Source organism: Cydia strobilella, chromosome Z, assembly GCF_947568885.1.
Source record: "Cydia strobilella chromosome Z, ilCydStro3.1, whole genome shotgun sequence".
In the NCBI taxonomy this organism is placed as follows: Eukaryota; Metazoa; Arthropoda; class Insecta; order Lepidoptera; family Tortricidae; genus Cydia; species Cydia strobilella.
The window spans coordinates 1,069,451-1,093,030 of record NC_086068.1 but is presented as its reverse complement, the minus strand read 5'-3'; the positions used below and the strand labels follow the sequence as shown (position 1 = coordinate 1,093,030).

At 39.8% G+C, this 23,580-nt stretch overlaps 1 protein-coding gene across 1 annotated transcript in view; it reads left to right on the top strand.

Annotated features, from left to right (window-relative positions):
• Positions 1-23,036, top strand: part of LOC134754546 (protein regulator of cytokinesis 1-like) — a 35,757-nt gene extending 12,721 nt beyond the window's left edge. The window contains exons 10-16 of the mRNA XM_063690849.1: positions 6,784-6,931; positions 7,735-7,863; positions 8,500-8,627; positions 10,410-10,502; positions 17,082-17,226; positions 21,274-21,411; positions 22,187-23,036. Of these exons, the coding sequence (XP_063546919.1) occupies positions 6,784-6,931; positions 7,735-7,863; positions 8,500-8,627; positions 10,410-10,502; positions 17,082-17,226; positions 21,274-21,411; positions 22,187-22,582 (1,177 nt within the window). The 3' untranslated portion in view covers positions 22,583-23,036. The remainder of the gene's footprint in view (positions 1-6,783; positions 6,932-7,734; positions 7,864-8,499; positions 8,628-10,409; positions 10,503-17,081; positions 17,227-21,273; positions 21,412-22,186) is intronic.
• Positions 23,037-23,580: the final 544 nt, after the last annotated feature.

The window sequence follows — 23,580 nt, the reverse complement described above, 5'->3', positions numbered from 1 at the left end:
TGGACAGGCTGCCGTGACGTCACACCAGAAAACCGGATCGACGAGCTGCGCGCCCGCACGGCTGCGCCGGCCAGCCACGCCTCAGTGAGACACCCAACCTTACGGCGAATGCACGTTGCTCCGCGCTCGCGCCCACGCTTGTCTATCGCTTCGATCTGTGCTTTGTTTACATTATCTTCTCTTCGCTTGTGCCTCAACCTATGTACCGCTTTGTTTCAATTAGATATGAGGGCCGCGCCGGCGCGCCGCCGCCGCCGACGCCGACGAAATTTCCGCGCCGCCGCCGCCGATGCGGCGCCATCGGCGTGGCATCGGCGTGACCTTGTTATTAGATACTACTACTTTCAGAATCGCAAATTATATATTTTGTGGAGTCGAGGACGTTAACAGCGCCACTCCAATTAACTTATGGAAATTAAAAGTGTTTTACGTCCGTATAATTTAAAAATATCAATGTTAAATGAAAAGTAATGTTTTAAGATAATTATTGTTAGATAGATAGATAAACTGTTTATTTGTTTGCCACAATACACACAAAATATTCAAATACAGAAATGACATAGGTACACAGAACAATCCAGATAATAAATAAAAATTACAACAACAAATAAGTCACACCGATTTTTACATAATATGTAGAGGAAGAGGAAAAAATACATAAAAATACTGTTTTATACAAATAAAAATCCTGTGTGCGTCGCAGCAAAACAAAAAGGTTCTGGCTCAGTATTACGCTTCACCCATTAGGAAAAGCACTGATTTTCTGCCAGGACCTGATCACGTCAACAAAAAACAGTTAACAGTTAAGTAAACAGTTTGTTAGGCACTGCGTTCCCTCTGCTTCAAGCATTAGGGCAACGTGGTGTAGCCAATGATATGGGAGCCCCTACATAGTAATATTCTCAGAGCGGCTAACAAAGTACTGGGATGTCTGGGATACTGGGAAGAACATCAGGGGAAAGAAAATACCTAAAGAAACGTGGTGGTGGACTCGGCCAGTGCAAACTGCTCTAAAAGAGAAGAAAATAGCTTTAAAGAAATGGCAAGTCACTAAAACGGATGAAGATAGGGAAGATATAAAAATCTCAAGAAAGCAGCCGGGAAAGTAGTCGCTCAAGAAAGGTCTGAAGCCCTGAAAGGTATTTATGACAGGCATCTAAAGACATCACAAAAACGAAACTGCTAAAGTTCTTCGAGTGGACAGATACTGTATAGCGATCGGGATATTATACAGCGCTGGTACAAGTACTCCGACGCACTTCTGAACACTAAAAGTCCTACCTTAAGTCTTTCGACACCGCAACCGAATAAAGGAATGATAGCACCTATATCACCATCGGAAGTCAATAAATCTTTTAACAAGATGGCCAACAAAAAAGCTCTAGTACCAGATGGCATTCCAATTGAGGCGTGGAAGTGCTAAGGAGATAAAGGCGTCGTATGTCGTATTACTGACAAATCTGTTCAACTTTATCATGCTGGAGTCCCTACACATGCCGGATACGCGGAGGCTTAGCACCATTGTACTTCTTTATACAGGCAAAGGCAATCGTTATGAATGCAACAACTACAGAGGCATAAAGTTATACCATGAAGTTGTACGAGCGAGCTCTTTCAACCAGTACGGCTTTGTGCCAGGCATGTCGACCATTGACTCAATGTTTGCTCTCCTCTCTTGTTTGTTTACTCTCTTGCACCGCTGTGTATGGCCTTTCTGGAAATGGAAAAGGCATTTCACCGCGTGCCTCGTGAGACAATATGGTGGTGTCTTCGGACTAAGAACATTCCTGTGGCATACGTCAGTGTAATAGCCGACATGTACCGGGAAGCCAGGTCAGTGATCAGGACCACCGCGGGAGTAACCAGCTCAATACCAGTCACCGAAGGAGTTCATCAGGGGTCGGTGTTAAGCCCGTACCTGTTTAGCTTGGTACTAGATACTCTTACGGAGGGTGCTCAGAACGCACGGTGGACATTTATACATGCGGATGACGTGGCAGTATGTACCGAGAGCCGAGAAGACCTACAAAGTTTATTACTCTCGTGGAAGCATCAGCTGCAGAGGGTCGGTCTTGTGTTGTGTGTTCAAGAAACGCAATTCATGGAGTGCAATGTCCCCGATTCAGACTCCGAATCAATATTGGTTGACGGACATGCAGGAAGTACAGAAATGCAACCAATACAAATATCTCGGGTGCATTGTGCACGATTCCGGTTCACTGGAGACCAACATTCAAGGGACAGGATTGCGGCCGCCTGGTTAAAGTGGAGAGAGGTAACTGGTGTGACCTCCGACAGTAAAATGCCGATAAAAATGAAAGGCCTCGTGTACAAGACCATCATAATGCCGGTCCTCACTTATTATGGCAGCGAAATATGGCCAGTGAGCGAGGCCGACGGCCGAGCTGTGCATAAGGCCGGAGGCTCGTAGCGTCTAATAGCGGCATGCTGCCCTGTGAGGCAGTGCTGGATTAAGCCAGCGCGGGACCTGTAGCAAATTCTATCATGGGGCCCATGGATTATTTTAATTTTGTCGGACGAAGTTAACGAAGTGAAACTTGGGTTTTTTACGGCGACAATGCATAGATGTGCGGGGCCTCTAAACGCGCGGGGCCCGTGGCATTTGCTACTTTTGCCACGTGGCTAGTCCGCCACTGCTGTGAGCCTGAAGGCCGAATTGCAGAGCTAAAAGCACTGGTCATGTCTAAGCGAGGCTGAAGGTTACGAATATGATTAAAGTTTTCTGCGGGCCCAAGGGACTTAAAGGCCGAGCTTCAGTGGGCCTGATCTGAGACAAAAACCTGTGCCTAAGACGAGCTCTGCATAAGTCCCGGATCGTCCAATTGCGGCGCTCTTCCGTGCAAAGCCAAAGGTCGAGGTGGGAAAAATCTATGTTTAGGATTGGAACAATGACCAAGTTAAAGTGACACCAGAGGCCGAGCTCCGCATACAGCACTTCCATGCAAGGCCGAAGACCGAGCTGGAGGAGGGGAGAGCTTGGAATTGGCTTGGAGCTTGGAACCAATGTGATTTCGGTTCTCCTGCTACTCGATCTTTGGCGTTCGCTTAAAAGCGAAGGCGCGACTTGCTGGAAATGCTGGAATGCTTCGGGCCTTCTGGAAGGCGCGACATTTAAGCTTTTCAGCTAGGGCTCGCAGCCTGACCTATTTATGGATGTAGGATCCTACATCCACAATGTCGACATGAGGGGTGGCTTCCCGTCGGCGGGGGGAGGGCTTCAGCGGTCACGCACTCTAGTATTTTACTTGATATAAGAAAAATCGTCTAATTCCTTAAGAGTTTGAAGCAAAAAACACGTTTTTTCGCCAAATTTTGGGTTTGATTTTTGTTCTCTTGAAAAACCGATTTTCAAGGCCACGCCTCCGATACACCGCCGCCGCCGACCGATTTTGACCGGCGCGCCGCCGCCGCCTAAATGTCTATCGGCGCTCATATCTAGTTTCAATACAGCTGTAAAAGTGAGTCGGTTGTTTTCTTTGGAACTAGATACCAACAACAATAACCACACAGTGATAGCTCGATAAAGTGGTTCGCAAGCTATATGAGTAATCGATAGCAATTTGTCCAAGTGCATGGCACAGACGGCTCAACCGTTACGTCGGGATTACTTCCAGTATCTAGAGGGGTGCCGCAGGGCTCTATTCTGGGGCCAGTGTTGTATAGTCTCTACAGTGCAGATATCGTACATAACATAAAACATTGCAAATTCCATATCTACGCCGATGACCTACAGCTTTTCATATCATTCAAACCAGAAGACATGCAACAAGCTGTCGATAGACTAAACGAAGACCTGCACCGCATTGACAGCTGGTCAGAAAATAACAGTTTGGTACTTAATCTGACGAAATCAAAGTTCCTCGTTTTGGGCTCAAAAAAACAAGTAAACCGAATTACAGCTGCTAAGCCTAGTGTTAGAGTCGCCTGCTTGCGCCTTCTGGAAACATTGGGACAGTGTACATATGGGATCCAGAGGCTTAGTTTATAGGTTATTATAAGTTAGTATAGGTTTAACTAACATAGGCTTAAGGGAATGTACACTAACACTATGGACATTAGTCTGAAATAAAATATATTGATTGATTGATTGATTGATAATCCTCATGTCAATATCTCAGGCAAACATGTGGAGATGGTTTTGGAAGCCCGCAACCTGGGCGTGCTTATGGATAGCTTTGCAGACCAGTGCTTTGCACCACTTTGAAAACCACATCTTAGAAACTGTCAGAAACTGTTTCTATAGACTGACAGTCCTTTACCGGGTTCGTAACTATCTTAGTGTAGACATGCGTGTGAAATTGTGCGACACACTCATCCTATCCAAGCTTAACTACGCGGATACGGTGTATGGTAACTGCTTACTCTCTCGTACTAAGAAAATCGTTCAACGGCTGCAAAACGCCTGCACACGTTCTTGTTTTCCAATACCCCCACGATCCCATATTACTCCGTATCTCAATATGAACAAGTTTTTAAATATGGATGGTCGACGTACCCTACATTTTGCCACACTCTTATTTACTATTTGCAACAGCAAGAAACCCACATATTTGCATGATAAGATGGTCTTCTACCAGCGTCGCATTAGACGTGTTCCCCGACTGGTTTGCCCAAGGCACAATACCGCTGCATTTCGTGGCAGTTTTCGTTATGCTGCCACGAAATGCTGGAACAACCTTCCACCTCCTATTTGGGAGAGCATGACTGTTAGTAGGTTCAAGTCTAAACTGAAAACACACCTAATAGCTCAACAAGGTATTGCTGCCTAAGGGCATCATTCTACATAGCTCCAGTTCCTAAATATTACCAGAGACAATATGTCTCTGATATTACTAACCCCCAAGTCGATTTCTAGTTACCGCAATATAATGAATTTATATGTATAATACGTGTACCTTTGCTGTAATATACAAGTATTTATATTTCATATTTACTATTGACAAATGTTTATTTATTTATTATTACCTGACGCACAAGTCGCGCAGTATGCCGTTCCGCACACCTCCTCTCCTCCTGGCTCCACAGAAAACCAGCGCCGTTGACAACGCTTAGTCGTGCCAACTGCATTGCTGAGTGGAGACCATTTCAGCCTCACATCCTTATCTGTTAGTTTTGTATTTTTCACCTTTGTTTTTTTTCTTTCTTGTTATTGTTAATGTATCTTTGTAATGTAATAATGATGTGTTGCCTGAATAAATATTATTATTCTCATAAAAGCTCATCCTAATATTAAGTTACGTGGAGTGGAGGGTAAGCAATTTTCGTCCTTATGGAAAGCGACAATGTGGTACCTTTTGATTGAAAATGTCACATATTACCACGAATTAACATATTACTCAGTTAAAAGCTCTCATATTAGCTTCCGCATCTTCAGACCAAGTGTTATCGAAATTAAATGTCAATTGCATTGCATTATTTTTATTTATTATTATTACGAGCCTATTGTGTCCCACTGCTGGGCAAAGGCCTCCCCCCTCTTCTTCCACTCCTCCCGGTTTTGAGCTACATCTGGCCAGTCGCTCAAAAAGGAGTCCAAGTTATCCCGCCATCGCCGACGAGGTCTGCCGGATCCCCGGTTTGACTCATGGGGCAGCCACTCTGTGGTTATTTTGGCCCACAAGTCATTCGGCATGCGGCAGACATGACCAGCCCAGTCCCACTTTAACTTGTCCGCTTTCCGAGCTACATCTATTATTTGGGTTTTAGAGCGCAGCGTGGTGTTCCGGATGCGATCCCCGAGTTTCACACCTAATATGCTGCGCTCCATACCTCTCTGACAAACCCCGAGTTTGGACTTCTGAGCTTCCGTCAAAGACCAAGTCTGAGCACCGTAGGTGAGGACTGGAAGTATGCACATGTCCATGAGCCTACGTTTGAGTGATAGAGGTAGGTCTCCCTTCATGAGGTGTTTCATGGACCAATAGCTCTTCCAGGCGTTCTCGGTCCGTCTGTCGACCTCTTTTTCTTGTCGCGCCTGGAAAGAGACTATTTGGCCCAAATAAAGGTATTCATGGACATATGCAATGTGTTCTCCGTTTACCTCAATCCTACGTTTTGTGCTGTTAGTCATGACTTTGGTCTTTGACATATTCATCTTCAGTCCAACCTCGAGGCTTGCGTAGCTAAGGTCTTCTAGCATATGATGTAGCTCGGATGCCGTTGAGGAAAAAAGGACAATGTCATCGGCGAAGCGAAGGTTGGTTAACCTTTTCTCTCCGACAACCAACCCCTTGTCTCCCCAACGCGGCGCAAGCTTCTGGAAGACATGTTCTAATGTGCTGGCGGCTGTACTATGTTTGCATTGTTAATAAATCAGTATAAATGACGATGAATGTTTAAAATATTATCATTACTTTACACCAGCTTTTGTCCGCGACTTCGTCTGCGTGGAGTTAGTAATTTGCTTTAAGCTTTTTATCGATTCCCCATACAAACTTCCAGTCCCCTTTTCACCCACTTAAAAGATGATTTCTTGGATAAAAACTACCCCATGTCCTTTCCCGGGACTCCAAACTATATCTATACCAAATTTCAACTAAATCGGTTCAGCGGTTTAAGCGTGAAGAGGTAACAGACAGACACACTTTCGCATTTATATAGTACTAGCTTTTGCCCGCGACTTCGTCTGCGTGGACTTAGTAATCGCAGCTAGAGTAAGACTCGCGCAAAATATCTCGGGTGATATCACTTTTCAGTTTTCTCCCTTGGTTATGATTATGATTATGATTATGTTAACATTAACAATCTAATACTTGTTTATAGGCATATATTCCAGTTAGTCTTGAAGCGCAAGAACCTCTGGCTGCAGCAAGCCGAGCTCGACGCGCTCGCCTCCGAGCCGGGCCGCTACCACAACCGCAAGGGGAATCTGCTGACGGAGGAAAAGAAGAGGAAAGCTGTCGAAAATAATGTAAGTCACATTATACGCAATATACAAAATATTCTGTAGTTTGACCAGTGAGTTATTCCTGTCAGTAAAACCTTGCGAAACGCGAATTTCAAAATTGCCGCCTTTTTTTTAGGGTTCCGTAGCCTAAATGGCAAAAACAGAACCCTTATAGTTTCGTCATGTCCGTCTGTCTGAATATCATATAAAATCAACGTGTTGCACGCTATTGATAGGTCTTAAAAACGTGTTTTGATTCAGTGAATACGTTTGGAAATAATCGCTCCTAAAGTCAAAAGAATTGTGCGACACCCGGTTTTTTAGTATGGAAATAGTTGGCCAGAACATGGATGATCACTCGTGTCACTTGTATGTAGAGGTGTAAATTTCAGTAATTCAACAAAATTTATCAGATCATTCAATGGTACCTAATCTTTAAAAAAATACCAATAATTTAAATCATATATTATTTACATTATTGAATGAACAAGTTTGGGAACAAATCAAATTATTTTATTAAATATTTTGATTTGTGGTTTTTTTTTTTAAGTAGTCACACTACTATATATAAATTAAAAACTGTAATAGATGTCATATATTAAAGAAAAAGTGACGAAGCCCTCCTGGCCTAGGGGTTTATGGCGTTAGCCGCGATAGCTAAAGACGCCGGTTCGAATCCGGCCTTCACCACTGGAGGTCTTCGTCACTTTTTCTTTAATATATGACATCTATTACAGTTGTTTACATTATTGAATATTGCGATGTTATAAACGAGAAGTCCTGTAGTTTCTATGATGCTATGTATTACCATCATTTTCTATTTTTAGCTCCCGAAAATTGAGGCCCAACTTCGCGAAGCAGTAACAGAGTTCGAGGCGAAAACTGGCGAGGTCTTCTACGTGAACGGACTGCCTCTGCTGCAGCTCACCGAGGACGAAAAGGAGTCGAGAAAAGCTGTGAGTAATTTAAACAATATAGTAATAAAAAAAAAGCCTTTTCGAAATATTTTTGTGGAATTAGACATTTTTCTAAGGTGCCACTGTTACGCCCACCGACTTGGTGACATTCAGAATTGAATAAATTGACAGCAGTTTAAGGGGCTACCTGAGGTTTTTTATCGATTTTTGACAAGTTTTAAATAGTATCTCCTACTTTTGCACTATAAGACAAGCGGCTATCGGTTCTTCAATCTTTTATCTCCATTTTTGTCTACCGGATTGTGAAAAAAATGAATACTTATTTATTTATGATTGTTTTAAACATTGTCTATAAAAACACTTTTTTCTTATCTCGATTGCTGTGAAAGATCTTACTTTTACGAAATCTACATATTTGGGTTCGTCTTAGACGTCTCTAAAAATTTGTCTAAGGTTTTAATTTTAAACTAATTAACACAAATTAGAATTGTTCAACTTTGATGCCAAATATTTCGAAAACAATGAACTTTAAAGTAAATATGGGATACTATATTGCTAAAATCCGTTGCTGTTAATATGATAAGCTACAAGAAACATAAGAAAACTAAGGGATAAGGGGAAGAAAACATTATTGTAGTGAAGAAGGTCCTAAAACTGAGTTGGTAAAATGTTCAGGAGATTCAGAAGAAGCTATCTGCGCGCAAGCAGACGTTGACGCCCACCACCACCGCAGGCTCCGCTCTGTTCCGCTGGGTGGCTACGTCGCCGCGCGGTAAGCGCAACAGCACCGCCGAGAAGAACAGGTAAACTGACTCCAAATATTCACATTCATAAGTCATAAGTCATTTATTCATAAAGCTAATTTACACGTTATAAAAATGGAACATATTTACATATGCCGTTAACAAATACACAAAATCAATTTGAAATAAACATAACATCACATAAATCACATTATTCGTAATAATATAGAAATAAAAGAATTAGCTAGTTAAGGAGGTTCCCTGAGCAAGAAGGCAAAAAATCTCCTTATATGATCATGTTTTTCTAAGTGGCGTTGATATTCGTAGACGTGGAAAAAATATATGTAGTTCTTGACTATATTATCTTTAACAACATAGCTTCCGATACACGAATTATGACACTTCGCTCGATACAATTAATTCCCAAAGTAACCTCTAACTCGGACTTTTAATCCTACTTTACTCGGTTATTTATTATGTGATACTATAAACAAAAAAAGAAGAAAAAACAATCTTAACATAAATAGTAATTTCATAGCTTTAGAATTTCGATATTGTAAGGTAACGTTTTTAAAATAAATAAAAATCGACAAAATTCGATCAAAATTGACACTTGGCGCGTATGTTCTTTCCCGTTCTTTCTTGCGAAATGTGACAAAGACAGCGGCAAACCGATGGAACAGCCTTAACATCCCTTTTGTGGAAATTTAGGTACTCGTCATAGTCATAAAACGGATGCTCAACAAGCCAGCGTTTGAGGCGACACTTAAAACTGCCCAAGCTCTGGGCGCTGGTGATGCTGTCGGGCAGCTTGTTATAGACGGCGGGCCCCATGATGTGGGTGAGCTTGGCCGACTTGGACATTTTACAGCCCACGCCGACGAGCTTGTGGGCGTTACGCGTGTTGTAATTGTGTACCATGCTATTCGTTTTGTAGGCTGTTAAGTTTGACCTCACATACACAGCCACCTGCAAGATGACTATTGCTGGCATTCATACTGTCGCTACATTTTCTTGTTGGAGTGTTCATTTTATAAGACGTAAGCGAGACCGACCTTTCATTATTGAATTGAAATAAAATCATTTTATTTCGTGTAACCGTGACACATACATTATGTTAGTAAAAGACAGTTTCAAGAGGGTTAGTATACCTAAGCCTAATAACAATTATACCTATACCTAAACCTACACACTTAACCTACAAGTTACCACTGTATGGAGCCCATTGGGGCATGTAGCTCCGCACAGTGTAACATTAGCGGACAATCCGGCTTATCCGCTATCATCCTTAAGATGATGTTGGGACTGTCCCGCACCCGGCGCACCGGGGATTATACAATAAATACTTCATTATATAGTCGTTCGATTTGTAGCTGGCCCCGAGCGGCTAATCCTTCGTTTATTTTTAAGTAAAACCGCAAAAAAAGCTAATTGGCACCTGAGCGCGGGCTAGGCCGACGCTCAAAAAATATTCAATATTTTCATACATTTTGTATAACTTTTAACTGAAGGCAACTTTTTTTGCCGACCCGATATCGTGTCCATGAGACTCGCTCGAGGGGTGATCTCGTTAGAATTAAACAAAAAATTATGAAGTAAAATATAAAGAATAGTAAAAACTAGTTATTCAAGTAGGTACAGGCGGCAGCAGGTTTTGCTTACTGGACCAGTTCTTGAAATTGAGCTAAACAAAACTTAATTGTTAAGACTAAGGTCATTTTGAGTACCTCGACATAGCTTCTGCTGTTATCCTTAAAAACCGAACATGCCTGTATGCCCCTCAACATTATACCATAGAACGGAATAGGCTATCTGACTACAAACAGTTTTGTTACCCCGTAGGCCGCCGTCGAAGCGCCAGCTGATAACCGGCAGCGCCCCCAAGGCTGTATCGGCGCTCACTCATAATCTGTCTGCAACATCTACTGCTAAGAGGTAATGTAAATTTTTTATTGCCATTTTATGTTTTATTTGCGGTTTGTCAACAAGTATGGCGTTATACATATTCCGTATTGTGTACGAGTATACTCACTTTTGAAAAAAAATGCTGATGACATTTGTCATCTATTTTGTTACATGCTGATGTAACAACATAGCTGACAAATGTCATCGCTTACACAAGTTACGTAGCCACTTTATGGAACATATAAGGCGTCTCTTCCGGTTCAAGCGCCATCTTGATAGTTAGCATCGTGATTAATTACTTTGTTTTTTGCTCATTAATATTGTTTAAAGTGTAATATCGATACAGTAAACTAATGTGGTAGTGTGCAGTAAATGGAAAATTAATTTTGAAGCGTGTTTAACCACCATCTTGGAGTCAACGGCCGGTAGTCCACGTGCTTCTTGTAAAGTCTAGCTATCGATTTACAAGAGCTAACAAATCACCGTACACTGTCTTGTACAACCGTACAATTTTTGTCGTTTTTAAACCTCTTAATACCTTGATACTGGCGAAATAGTCCCACTGGGCTGAAGCCATAATTTTAAAAGAAGAAGTAGATATAAGGCGTCTCGAGCACTCGTCTCTTTATGTAGCTTGTACAAACCTAATCTGTATAAGACCACCTATTTATTATACCTATTAACCGCATCGCTGTTTGGTCCCGTGACTTTGGAATCGCCGTTAACCCCACCAAATGCCAAGCTATTGTTTTAGAAGCCCCCGCCTGCTTTCGTCAACTGATCTTTCCCTCGTTGCGCCTATCCTATTCGATAGCACCGTCATTCCCCTGTCAGCGCATGTTAAAAATCTGGGCTTAATTATCGACAGTGGTTTGACATGGGAGCCGCATGTGTCTAACGTCAGTCGCAGGGTGACCAATACATTGCGGGCCGGGCGCTTTATATACATAATAGTACATTATTGTCGAGGCTCGGAAGTAGCTACTTGCTGGCTGAGGATTCGTTTTAAACGGACGACCTTGGGAGTCCGTTTAATTGAATCCGAAGCCAGCAAGTAGCCTTCCAGCCGAGTCATATATAGTGCTTTTCTCAAAAATGGCGCAATAAATGCAAATATAATAGAAATATTTTACAGAAGCAACATTCTTATGTATACATTTTCACAGAAAAAAAGTAAAAAGATTTGCTTTGCCGCCGTTTTATTTTTTTAATTAAAAATGGAAGTGTATTTTTCTGCTGAAAATACGCCAACCTATTTGAGACACCTAAATAATCGCGGTACCAACATTATAATAATAAGTACTGCTCATCTGTTTGGCTGTTTAATGGACCTATGCCTTCATTTGATATGGCCACTTCCACTTTTAAAAAGTTTGGAACTCGACAAATAATGGAATTTGTATGCAACATTGCAGTCCCGAAATCGAGACTGCAATGTTTTTAACTTTTTAATTTTTTGACTGACCATAAACTACGCACTTCGCGACCTACTTTTTAACCGGCAACGTCGATTTTGCCGTCCATTTTTGAGAAAAAACTTTTTACCGGCAAGCAATAAAGTTTTACTTGTTCAGCCTAATATTGCCAATCATTGACTACGCTGATGTGTGTGGCACTAACATTACACAAGCCTCGCTGTCCAAACTTGATCGTCTCCTTAACAATTGCATCAGATTCATCTTTAACCTCCGCAAATATGACCATGTCTGCTTTTCGCCGTAAACTCCATTGGCTCCCAATTCGTGAACGCCGGTCATTGCGAATTTTATGTACTCTGTATTCAATTTTGTTTGACCCAGCTGCACCCAATTATCTCAGATCTAAATTTGAGTTTATAACAGCCCGTCCTGGTTGTGTTCTTCGTGCTTCTCGTACTCTGAATCTGGCCATCCTCCCTCATCGGACTGGATTCTTCTCCAACTCATTCACCTGCCAAGCAGTTCGGCTGTGGAATGCTCTCCCTCTGCCTATCAGACAAGCTCAGAGCAAGCTTACATTCAAAAGCAAGTTGCGTAAGCATTTATTTGAACATTCGCGACTAAATGTCTACGTGATGTCTCACACTAGGTACATAATTATTATATATATATGTATGTTTATATATATATTAAATTTGTATATATGTAGGTATATTATTATTTTCTTTATGGATATTTGTGTAAATATAGTATCATAGTAGTCTGACTTGGATCTTTTTCATATTTACTCTTTACAATCCTGCACCAAACTAACTGTCTCTGTTTAGCCTAATGGTTGACTGGTAGAGAATGCCTCAAGGCGTTAAGTCCGCCATTTGTACTCTTTTTGTGTAAATTTGTGCAATAAAATTGTCTTCGGTTACCGCGATAGTTACTCATGAAATAAAACTATGAAAACGGATTATATCGCGTATATTGAATTTATAATACATCCCGACGTTTCGAACTCTTTACAGCGTTCGTGGTCAACGGGTGACTGACGCTGTAAAGAGTTCGAAACGTCGGGATGTATTATAAATTCAATATACGCGATATAATCCGTTTTCATAGTTTTATTTGTGCAATAAAGTTTAAATAAATATTTATGTAGGGTAATCGCGCGTTTTATCATCACCATCATCATCATCATGTCAGCCGATAGGCGTCCACTGCTGGACATAGGCCTCCCCCAAGGCTCGCCACTCCGACCGATCCAGTGCCGCTCGCAACCACCGAATTCCCGCGACCTTCACCAGGTCGTCGCTCCACCTCGTTGGAGGCCTACCGGCAGTTCGTCTTCCGGTACGCGGACGCCACTCCAGAACCTTCCGGCCCCACCGGCCATCAGTTCTGCGAGCAATGTGCCCCGCCCACTGCCACTTAAGGTTTGCAATTCTGCGAGCTATGTCGGTGACCCTAGTTCTACTGCGGATATTATCATTCCTGATTCTATCACGCAGAGAAACCCCGAGCATAGCTCTCTCCATTGCCCTTTGCGTGACCTTGAGCCTTCTTATGAGGCCCATCGTTAGCGCCCACGTCTCAGATCCGTATGTCATCACTGGCAACACACACTTGTCAGACTTTTGACTTAAGGCACTGCGGCAATTTGGACGAAAAGATACTTTGGAGCTTCCCGAACGCTGCCCAACCGAGTCGGATTCGACGAGTGACCTCTTTCTCGAAGTTGGACCTACCTAACTGGACTGTTTGTCCTAGGTATACATAATCGTCAACAACTTCGAGCGCAGAGTCTCCGATTAATACGGGAGTCGGCACAACATGGACGTTAGACATGATCTTCGTCTTGTCCATGTTCATTTTCAGACCAACTCGTTCAGATACTCTGCTGAGATCAGCGAGCATCGCACTGAGGTCCTCCATGGTCTCAGCCATGACTACGATATCATCGGCAAACCGAAGGTGATGACTCGCCATTTACATTGATGCCGCGTCCTTTCCAGTCCAGAACCTTGAAGGCATCCTCCAATGCAGCGGTGAATAGCTTTGGGGAGATTACATCTCCTTGTCTGACTCCCCGCTGCAATGGAATAGGCTTAGAGCTCTGGCCCTGTAGTCGGACGGACATGGTGGCGTTTTCGTACAAACACTTCAGCACTTCGATATACCGGTAGTCAATTTGGCACCTTTGGAGAGACTGCAGCACAGCCCAAGTCTCGATCGAATCGAAGGCTTTCTCGTAGTCCACAAATGCAAGGCAAAGAGGGAGGTTATACTCCTCAGTCTTCTGTATAACCTGCCGCAACGCATGTATGTGGTCTACGCGCGTTTTATATATTTATTTAATGTACTTGATTATCCTTGCATCAGCGTCATTGGTATGGGTTTTCAAAATTCTGTTTTTTTTTTTAAATGACGACAACTCAATTTTCGACAAGTAAACTAGGTAATACAATAGTTGCCAAAACAAGAAAACAAACGGTTAATAAAGTAAAAAAGTAAAAACATACATTTGTTAATCGTTCAAATATGTATTTTTGTATTATATTTTTTAGTATTTCTCATTCCTTGTTGCCAATTAGCTCCATGCATGAATTTATTTTTATTTTTGGATTCATAATTTATATCGTTGGAACACCGGAAATGATAAAAATACTTTTGTAAACCTTAACATTATTTTATTAAAAAATATTTAAAATGTTGAAAATTTTTGAGCGGTTGAAACGCTCATAATTTTTGGCGCTAATTCGACAGAGCGTGATGACGTCACACGTTGGGCGGCCCAACTGACGTTTGCTACTAATGACACTAATCCGTCGAACGCGTGACGTCACGTGGCGTTTCGAGCGTTTCGCTCACTAGCTTTTCGCGGGCAAATTTTTGTACTTTTTATTTATAATTTTAAGTAATTAAATGGTAATTTAAAAACGGAAATGCATTTGTAACATGATATAACGTTAACAAACATCCGAATAAAACATATTTCGTTCAAATATAAACTTCATGCATGAGGCTAATTTCAGTTCGCTAACGGCCAATAAATGCACCCATAACTACGCGGCGCGAGGCAAGTCTTACACTAAATTAGTAGCTATGTCAGTAGTTTTATTGCATTTTGTAATATCGTAAAAGGAATGAGTAATACTGTATGTTTGCTTAATACGTTTTTTTAATTTTATTGACATGTAAGTAGTACATATCTGTACTAGACTGCTAATGAGTCCATTTTACTAGCTTCACTATAAGTGAGTAAATTACTCGCGTGCGTACATAGCGTACGCAGAAGTGATTTCCGACGGACTGCCACTGAAATATTATTAGACATTATTTTTTCCCCTCACTAGCTCGGAAAGCCGTCTTTTATCCTTTAAAACAAGCGGGGAAAAACGCATTTTATCCACTAGTGGGGAAAGTAATTTGACCTTGGATGGAGCGTGTTTAAGTAGCTTTTGACAGATAACAAAACGTAAAACGCTCATAATAACGGTTCGTATAACTATAGAATCCTTTCGCTTACTCGTGTTTCAATTCCACTCGCGGGTAAAATACAACTTTGCACCCTTGTATAACAAATAACTATTTTTCAACCCTCAAGTTCTGCGATGTGTGACAGCAGTGTTGGCCGAACGTTAATTGCAATTAACCAGTACAAATTGAACCGTAAACCGTAACGGACGGTTACATTTGGTATATTGATCAAACTAATCAACTCTCCCCTATAAAACATCGCCTTCTGCTCAGACAAAATGTATGACACAGCCTAATATTTTTATAGTTAAATTTGCTCAGTATAACCTATACGTATATTCACTTAGCATAACGAGCACAAAGATGTGTTTCATAGAAGAGTCTACAGAATTCAGGTGCCGCTGGTGCGCACTGTTTTTGCTAAACGTTTCGAGCCTTACATATCAAGGTATATTTACAATGTCGCCATAAGATACTCTGATATCAAAGATAAATCCGTTTATGACGCTAAAGTACTTGTTAAGAAATGGCTAGCCAGTTTAACCTATGACGAGACAGAGAAAATTGTACAAATTAGAAATTACTAAAATATGAGATGCAAACAAACTGAATTTAATTATTTTTAGTTTACTTCCGATAGCTTGTAAATCTGTGTAGTTTTAGAATTTTTAGTCCTAGTTAAACTAACATTAAGTAAAATTGTCAACCGGTTATAACACTCTTTGTTACAACTACCTACTGTTTTTGGTCCCCGCGATACAGGCGCGCCTAGTGCGGGTACCAAAGTTAATCTTACACGAATTGTAAACTCTTAGTTAATAAATATTTTTCATTTTTTTTTCATTTTCATTTTCACTTCGCCAAATATGGCGGGTCAAAAAAACATTCTGTGTAGTAGATTCTTGGAATGGAGGGGCAGTGGTGGTTATGACTTATGATAGCTTAAGGCGGTTCCCTGAGCCAGAAGGTGAAAAATCTCCTTATATGATCCTGTTTTTCTAAGAGGCGTTGATATTCGTAGACGTGGAAAAAATATATGTAGTTCTTGACTATATTATCTTTAATATCATAGCTTCCGATACACGAATTATGACACTCCACTCGATACAATTAATTCCCAAAGTAACCTCTAACTCGGACTTTTAATCCAACTTTACTCGGTTATTTATTATGTGATACTATAAACAAAAAAGAAGAAAAAACAATCCTAACTTAAATAATAATTTCATAGCTTTCATATTTCGATATTGTAGGGTAGCGTTTATAAAATAAATAAAAATCGACAAAGTTCGATCAAAATTGATACTTGGCGCGCATGATCTTTCCCGTTCTTTCTTGCGAAATGTGACAGAGACAGCGGCAAACCGATGGAACGGCCTTAATAGGGTAGCGCTTCTCGGCGTTGTACATTTTGCTGTAAATCACTTATTAAGCTAACGCTTCACAATCTAGCAAACTCTCGACGTACGGCGCCTTGCAGCGCCATCCTTTTTTTTAAATACCACGTCGGTGGCAAAAACACATACGGCCCGCCTAATGGTAATCGGTCACCGTAGCCTATGGACGCCTGCAACTCCAGGGGTGTTACATGCGCGTCGCCCTACTCTTTAAAACCATTGTTTTACCACCCACTTATAAAGCCAATGCTACTATTTAAGTTGGTCCACTGCATGTAAGATAGTGTACCTATGAGTACCTACATTCACCCTGGATTATATTACAGGCGAGTCAGCGGGCGACTAGCCACGAAGGCCATCGTGGCGAAAGCGGAGAGCCACGGCGCCACCTTGGATCGTAAGCTGGACTACGGAGCCGATGTCCCCAAGCCGCCCAAAGCGAACGGCAGCATTCTGAAGCACAAGCGCTCGGTATGTCCACAACTTATGCGCGCGGTTGTTTTCGCAAAGGTCGTATGCTCGTTAAGAGCCAACAGGAGTGGTCATTTCTCCATACAAACGTACTCGACTGTTTCCTCCGTGGTTTTTGAAGCTAGAGGAATGATTTTTTCAACACAGATTAATATTGTCAATGTCTGTGTCGGTGTGTTTTGCTTTTTTTGATATTTTTGTTTTTTAAGGCGATAGAGCCCTTCAAACATGGCCAAAAATGGCCTCACTGACTATGCCGCAATGAGAGGCGTGGTATTCAAAACTGATATCAATTAGCCAAAAAATCAAAACAGTCCGACACAGACAATTTCATAATCATTTAGATTTCCAAATTTGGTTACGATTGGTTAAGTTTTGGAGGAGGAAACAGTCGAGTACAAAACCTCGATTTTTGAGATTTTTACGCAGGATTTTTCGCCTAAGCTGCAGTTGTCCTTATCGTACTAATTTTAGGGGCGGGGTCAAGTTTCTAAATACGTACACAGACAGAAAAGTGATGGGCAATAGTCGACATTGAATGTCGATAATCTAGTGATGTGATAAGATCGATAAACCATAACAAAGTCGCGATTTGCCTCTTAGTAGGCGAAGTAAGTAAAGTGAGTATGCACTTTGGGCTCAGGGGATATCGTTTAATACTATTTATTATTCCTTGGTTCATACAAAGCTGAGCTGACGCACTCGCTACGAGATTAAGTCCTGGCTACCCCCCAAAAAGGAAGGGGAAAAGTCGGCTTCTGCGGTCCAGTTTGCCTCTATTTCTACCTATCTGTTGATCATGATCTATGAGATCAAATTTGGTATAAATTTTGTGTAAATTAGGGACGAATAATTTATTTTAGAAATAATAGTTTCACATTTTCATACACAAATCTGAATATATGAACGAAACATTAAAATAAAATAAATATTTAAATGTCGCTCCCAAACAACAAACGTGATTTTTTTGCCGTTTTTTGCGTAATGGTACGAAATCCTTCGTGCGCGAGTCCGACTCGCACTTGGCCGTTTTTTGTTAATAGCTTTTGAACTTTTTTATGTGGGAATAAATTAACGCTTCGAATACATTTTTCTAGACATCATTCCGAATCCAATGAGGTATCATACGTATTTTTAGGAATTAGTATCTCTATTAGTGGCAGCCGTACAAGCCCAATTTCAATGAAAAACCGCAAATCGATGTACAGGTTAGCCGTTTGGCACACGCATACTAAGAGGTCAAACAAAATTTTTGACCCGCAGTTCCTAAAAAAATCCTTTTTTTTGTAAATTAAAACAAATAGAATTAAACAAGTTAAAGGGTTAAAGAGGTATTTCCCGTTGGATATATGGATATTACGTATCATTGTATGATTAATATGTACCGTATCTGCAGTACAGTTCCATAAGTCTCGTAAAATCGATATTGAAGTAGATTGTGTCACTTTGTATTTAAAAAAAAAACTAAATAAAATTATTTTTAAAATTGCTTTTTTGGGGTTCGATATGAGGATATCACGTATCATTTGTGGTATATTGTACCAAAAAAATCAGCCATATCGTAACTGGAGGAGCCCAAACTTGGTATGTTTTGAAAATTCTTTTTGTTTCAATTTAAGAAAAACCGGCCAAGTGCGAGTCGGACTCGCGTTCCAAGGGTTCTGTACATTACAAAATTTAAACAATGTATTTTTTATATGAAACGTGAGTGAAATGTCTTTAAAAAACCCGTAGGGGCCGGATGAAAAACTAAGTAATTAAGTCCGACTCACGCTTGACTGCAATTTCCAATAGGTTTTCCTGTAATCTTTTGATAAAGATCTATTTTGCGTATTTTTTTTTTTAATTTTAGACCCAGTAGTTTCGGAGATAAAGGGGGGAATGGTCATTTTTTGCCTATTTTCTTGAATAACTTCTAAATTGTTTATCCTAAATTATAAAAAATGTATTAGAGATTCTCACAATGAGCTCTTTCATTTGATATATAACACGATATAGTTTGAAATACTTTATTTTTAATTTTCTCATTTACCCCCCAAAAGTGGCCCCCATGTTTAAAATTCATTTGTTTACGTTACATGTCCGTCTTTGGGTCACAAACTTACATATGTATACCAAATTTAAACTTAATTGGTCCAGTAGTTTCGGAGAAAATAGGCTGTGACAGACGGACACACAGACAGACAGACGCACGATCCTATAAGGGTTACGTTTTTCCTTTTGAGGTACGGAACCCTAAAACTGGCTAAAATGTAATGATGTTGTATATTTTCAGAATCGCTTCAAAAAGCCCTTTCGTATGATAGATAAGAGAAGAATACGATAGGTTTGAAAAAAAAAAATTATATAAAAAAAGGTTTCAGCACTCCCTCCTAAGGGAATTTTTTTAGGAACTGCGGGTCAAAAATTTTGTTTTGACCTCTAGTATACGTGTACCAAACGGGTAACCTGTACATCGATTTGCGGTTTTTTTATGCGAACAACTTACACTATATTTTTCACCACCTTGAACGTTTTGTAGACAAGACTATTGTCCCAAATTGGGGTTTCATATTTATTCCGACCAGAATTAGCTCTTCAAACATTTTTATCAAGATCTGACTCATAAATAAAAAATGGACAATTAATAAAACTGTATAATTACATCAAAGTAAGAAATATCACATGTCACATGTTTCTTTGTTATGATATTTTATCTAGCCTGAGGCTATTTTTTTTCTATTCCACGTAGCCGGAGAGCGGCAAATTTGTTTTTAATCACACTTGCTCGAAAAGATCTTATTCTATGCAGGTGTACTGAAGGGAAAAAGCCTTATTGTTCCCGGGGGAGTTATAGCTTTCTTTTTTAATTAGGTATATGTCACTAATTCATACGAACCAAGTAAGTTATAAGTAAAATACTTTGTTTAAAGTCAAGGTATAAGGGAGTTTTACTTTTAAAATACTCACGACTATAATTTAATATTTTTGTTTATATTTAAAAATATTTAATTGGATTAATTTAACACAGCCGTTATCTTGTATGTTTTTATACAACAATGTTTTCTTGTATGTCCATGTTATGTTATGTTTTTTTACTCTTCTGTACCTCGAAATGTTAATTAGATTGCAGGTTGTAGAAGGATATTGAATTCAGTTATCAAGGAGTAATCAAGGAGTTAACCACAATAACAGGGAATAAGCAAACGCTTAGTGGTGGTAGCGAGCGAACGAGTTATAATCGAAGAATAAAGTAAGAAAAGAACTGGGTGGTGTGTGGCGTGATATGTGGTATGCATAGCTATAGCGTAGCGGGCCGGCCAGCGGAGGCCGGCGAGGAGCGCAAAATGCGTGCGCATCTGTGTGCGTGCACCACACACACTGGGATAGTCCCTCGCTACGCGGTACCGCCCCCGTCAGAGCGACGGCGATATTCAACTTGAAATCTCAAAATTGAACCCGGGCTCACCTCCTGTTGGCTCTTAATAAGGCTTTACAGCCATAACGATGCGATAATAATTCGCCGTTAGTAAAATTAGTAAAATATCGAGTTAGATAAAACTGCAGTTTGTGTTTTGATTGGTGTTGGTTTAGCATAGGCATTCATAGAGTAACTTATACTAGAGCGGTACTGTCATAGTAAATTTTGTAACCCCAGTAAATTCACTGCCATCTGTCGACACACTTTAAAACTAAAAATAAATAGTTATAAAAATACGATAAAATGTATTTAAATATGGATAAATGATTTTTTTTATTTGCATTAATTATTTTTATGATTTTGACCAATGTTCTTTCACTGATATGCGTTAAAATTGTTAAATAACAAACGCAACCGTCAACGCCATGTATACGACAGTAAGCCAAAGCTAGTATCGCCCTCTGAACGAGGATCAAATTTTCATGATTTTCGAGGCACGTTTTTTCCTTAGACTGTATCCATCTATTACGGAGTTATATCTATCTTTGCCTGCTATAAACCACATCGTATGGTCTCTTGACTCGCCCCTCATGGTGGCGGTTGTGAGAAGTATAGTATAACTAGTAACGGGGTTTGTTTGACACCAGTCCGTCGGCAAGCGGCGCAGCGGCGGGTTGCGCGAATCCGCGCCCCGCCCCCACCCCGACACCGACTTCGACACCGACACCAACAACAAGAACCCGCTCACGGAGACCAGACAGCTTACTTCACACACTGATTTCAAGGTAACATTACAAATAAGAATCCTGACGAAACTACAAACGATCGTTTCTTTTGTTACTGGTTTATTAATTAGCCTCATGCATGAAGTTTATATTTCAACGAAATATGTTTTATTCGGATGTTTGTTACCGTTATATCATGTTACAATTGCATTTCCGTTTTTAAATTACCATTTATTTACTTAAAATTATAAATAAAAAGTACAAAAATTTGCCCGCGAAGAGCTAGTGAGCGAAACGCTCGAAACGCCACGTGACGTCACGCGTTCGACAGATTAGTGTCATTAGTAGCAAACGTCAGTTGGGCCGCCCAACGTGTGACGTCATCACGCTCTGTCGAATTCGCGCCAAAAATTATGAGCGTTTCGACCGCTCAAAAATTTTCAACATTTTAAATATTTTTTAATAAAATAATGTTAAGGTTTACAAAAGTATTTTTATCATTTCCGGTGTTCCAACGATATAAATTATGAATCCAAAAATAAAAATTAATTCATGCATGGAGCTAATTATGTCTTAAACGCCTATTTCTTAAACTGAGGTTTTATTCGGCAGCGCAAAATTTGCAGGCAGGTTTCCTGGAATAACACTGATATATTTTCAAAATTATAAAGATGTCTTAAGTTTGTACTGCCGGCGAATGAGTTAATTAATACCATAGATCATAGTAACCTGTTCACTGGCCGAATGATTGAGTCACGATAACGTCTAGTTATGCTTACATTCCTTGAAATATCATAAATTACCGATCATAATAAAACTTTATTTTGTCTTTCAGGAAGACATGGTTGAGAAGAAAATAGGCCGCAGCTCCATGGTACCGAAGCCCTATACCGATGTCCCCATGATCACCGTCTACGACTCTATCGAGGAGATAAACTCCCCCGACTATCAAAAAATAAATCCGACCAGATTGGCGCCCATGACCCCAAAAACGGGAAAGGAAAATAAGCAACACGCTGAGACTAATCTTTTGTACACTCCCACAAGACTTACTAAATCAGCATTAAAACTACATAATGAAAGCTTCGCTCCCCGAGCGCCGCTCAGCGACTGCAAGCAAAACATTCATGGAACAAATTCCAACAACAACTTGGCTTTCAAGAACACCCACAGCAATATGTTAGGATCCAAAACGCAGACGGATCCACTGAGAACTAAGCCTTTTGTTTAAAATACTGTTAATATTCCATCCTAAAGAGAAAACGCATATAAAGTAACTGTGTATTTATTAGATACGATGGCAGTGAACATGTCTACACATATAATTTTGTACTGAATTTTATAAAAATGGCGACTGCACGTGGTAATTATTGTGATTGTAATTATAGTTAAAATGTTGTAGATGGTGATAATTTTATACGTATACTTTCTAACTAATGTTTGATGTATATATTTGAATATCTTTTTAATTTTAAAATAATATAATTTTGCGCGTTTAGTTGTGAGAAGTTTTAATTTGTTTATGAGTCAAATTAGGTTAGTTATAATGTTTTGACTTTGAATGTTTGTATTTCGGATTATAGATTGATTATTATGCGTGAATATCATGTTCAATTATTACAATATGTTTATGCCATTATCATCAGTTGCGATCAACTGGAATTGATCGATAATTTGAAGTCTCGTTACAGTAAAAGCAGCTTTTAGTTAAGGTGCTGCTTCTTCATATTATGGTTGTAGGTTGTAGCGTACTTAATATTATGGCGACTGCACGTGGTAATTATTGTGACCTTGTATAGAGTTAAAATGTTGTAGATGGTGATAATTTTATACGTATACTTTCTGACTAATGTTTGATGTATATATTTGAATATCTTTTTAATTTTAAAATAATATAATATTAATATAATTTTGTACTGAATTTTATAAAAATGGCGACTGCACGTGGTAATTATTGTAACCTTGTATAGAGTTAAAATGTTGTAGATGGTGATAATTTTATACGTATACTTTCTGACTAATGTTTGATGTATATATTTGAATATCTTTTTAATTTTAAAATAATATAATATTAATATAATTTTGCGCATTTAGTTGTGAGAAGTTTTAATTTGTTTATGAGTCAAATTAGGTTAGTTATAATGTTTAATTTTGTGTCATTTTACTTTTGACTGAATGTTTGTATTTCGGATTATAAATAATAAAAATAAAATAAAATAAATAAAGTTT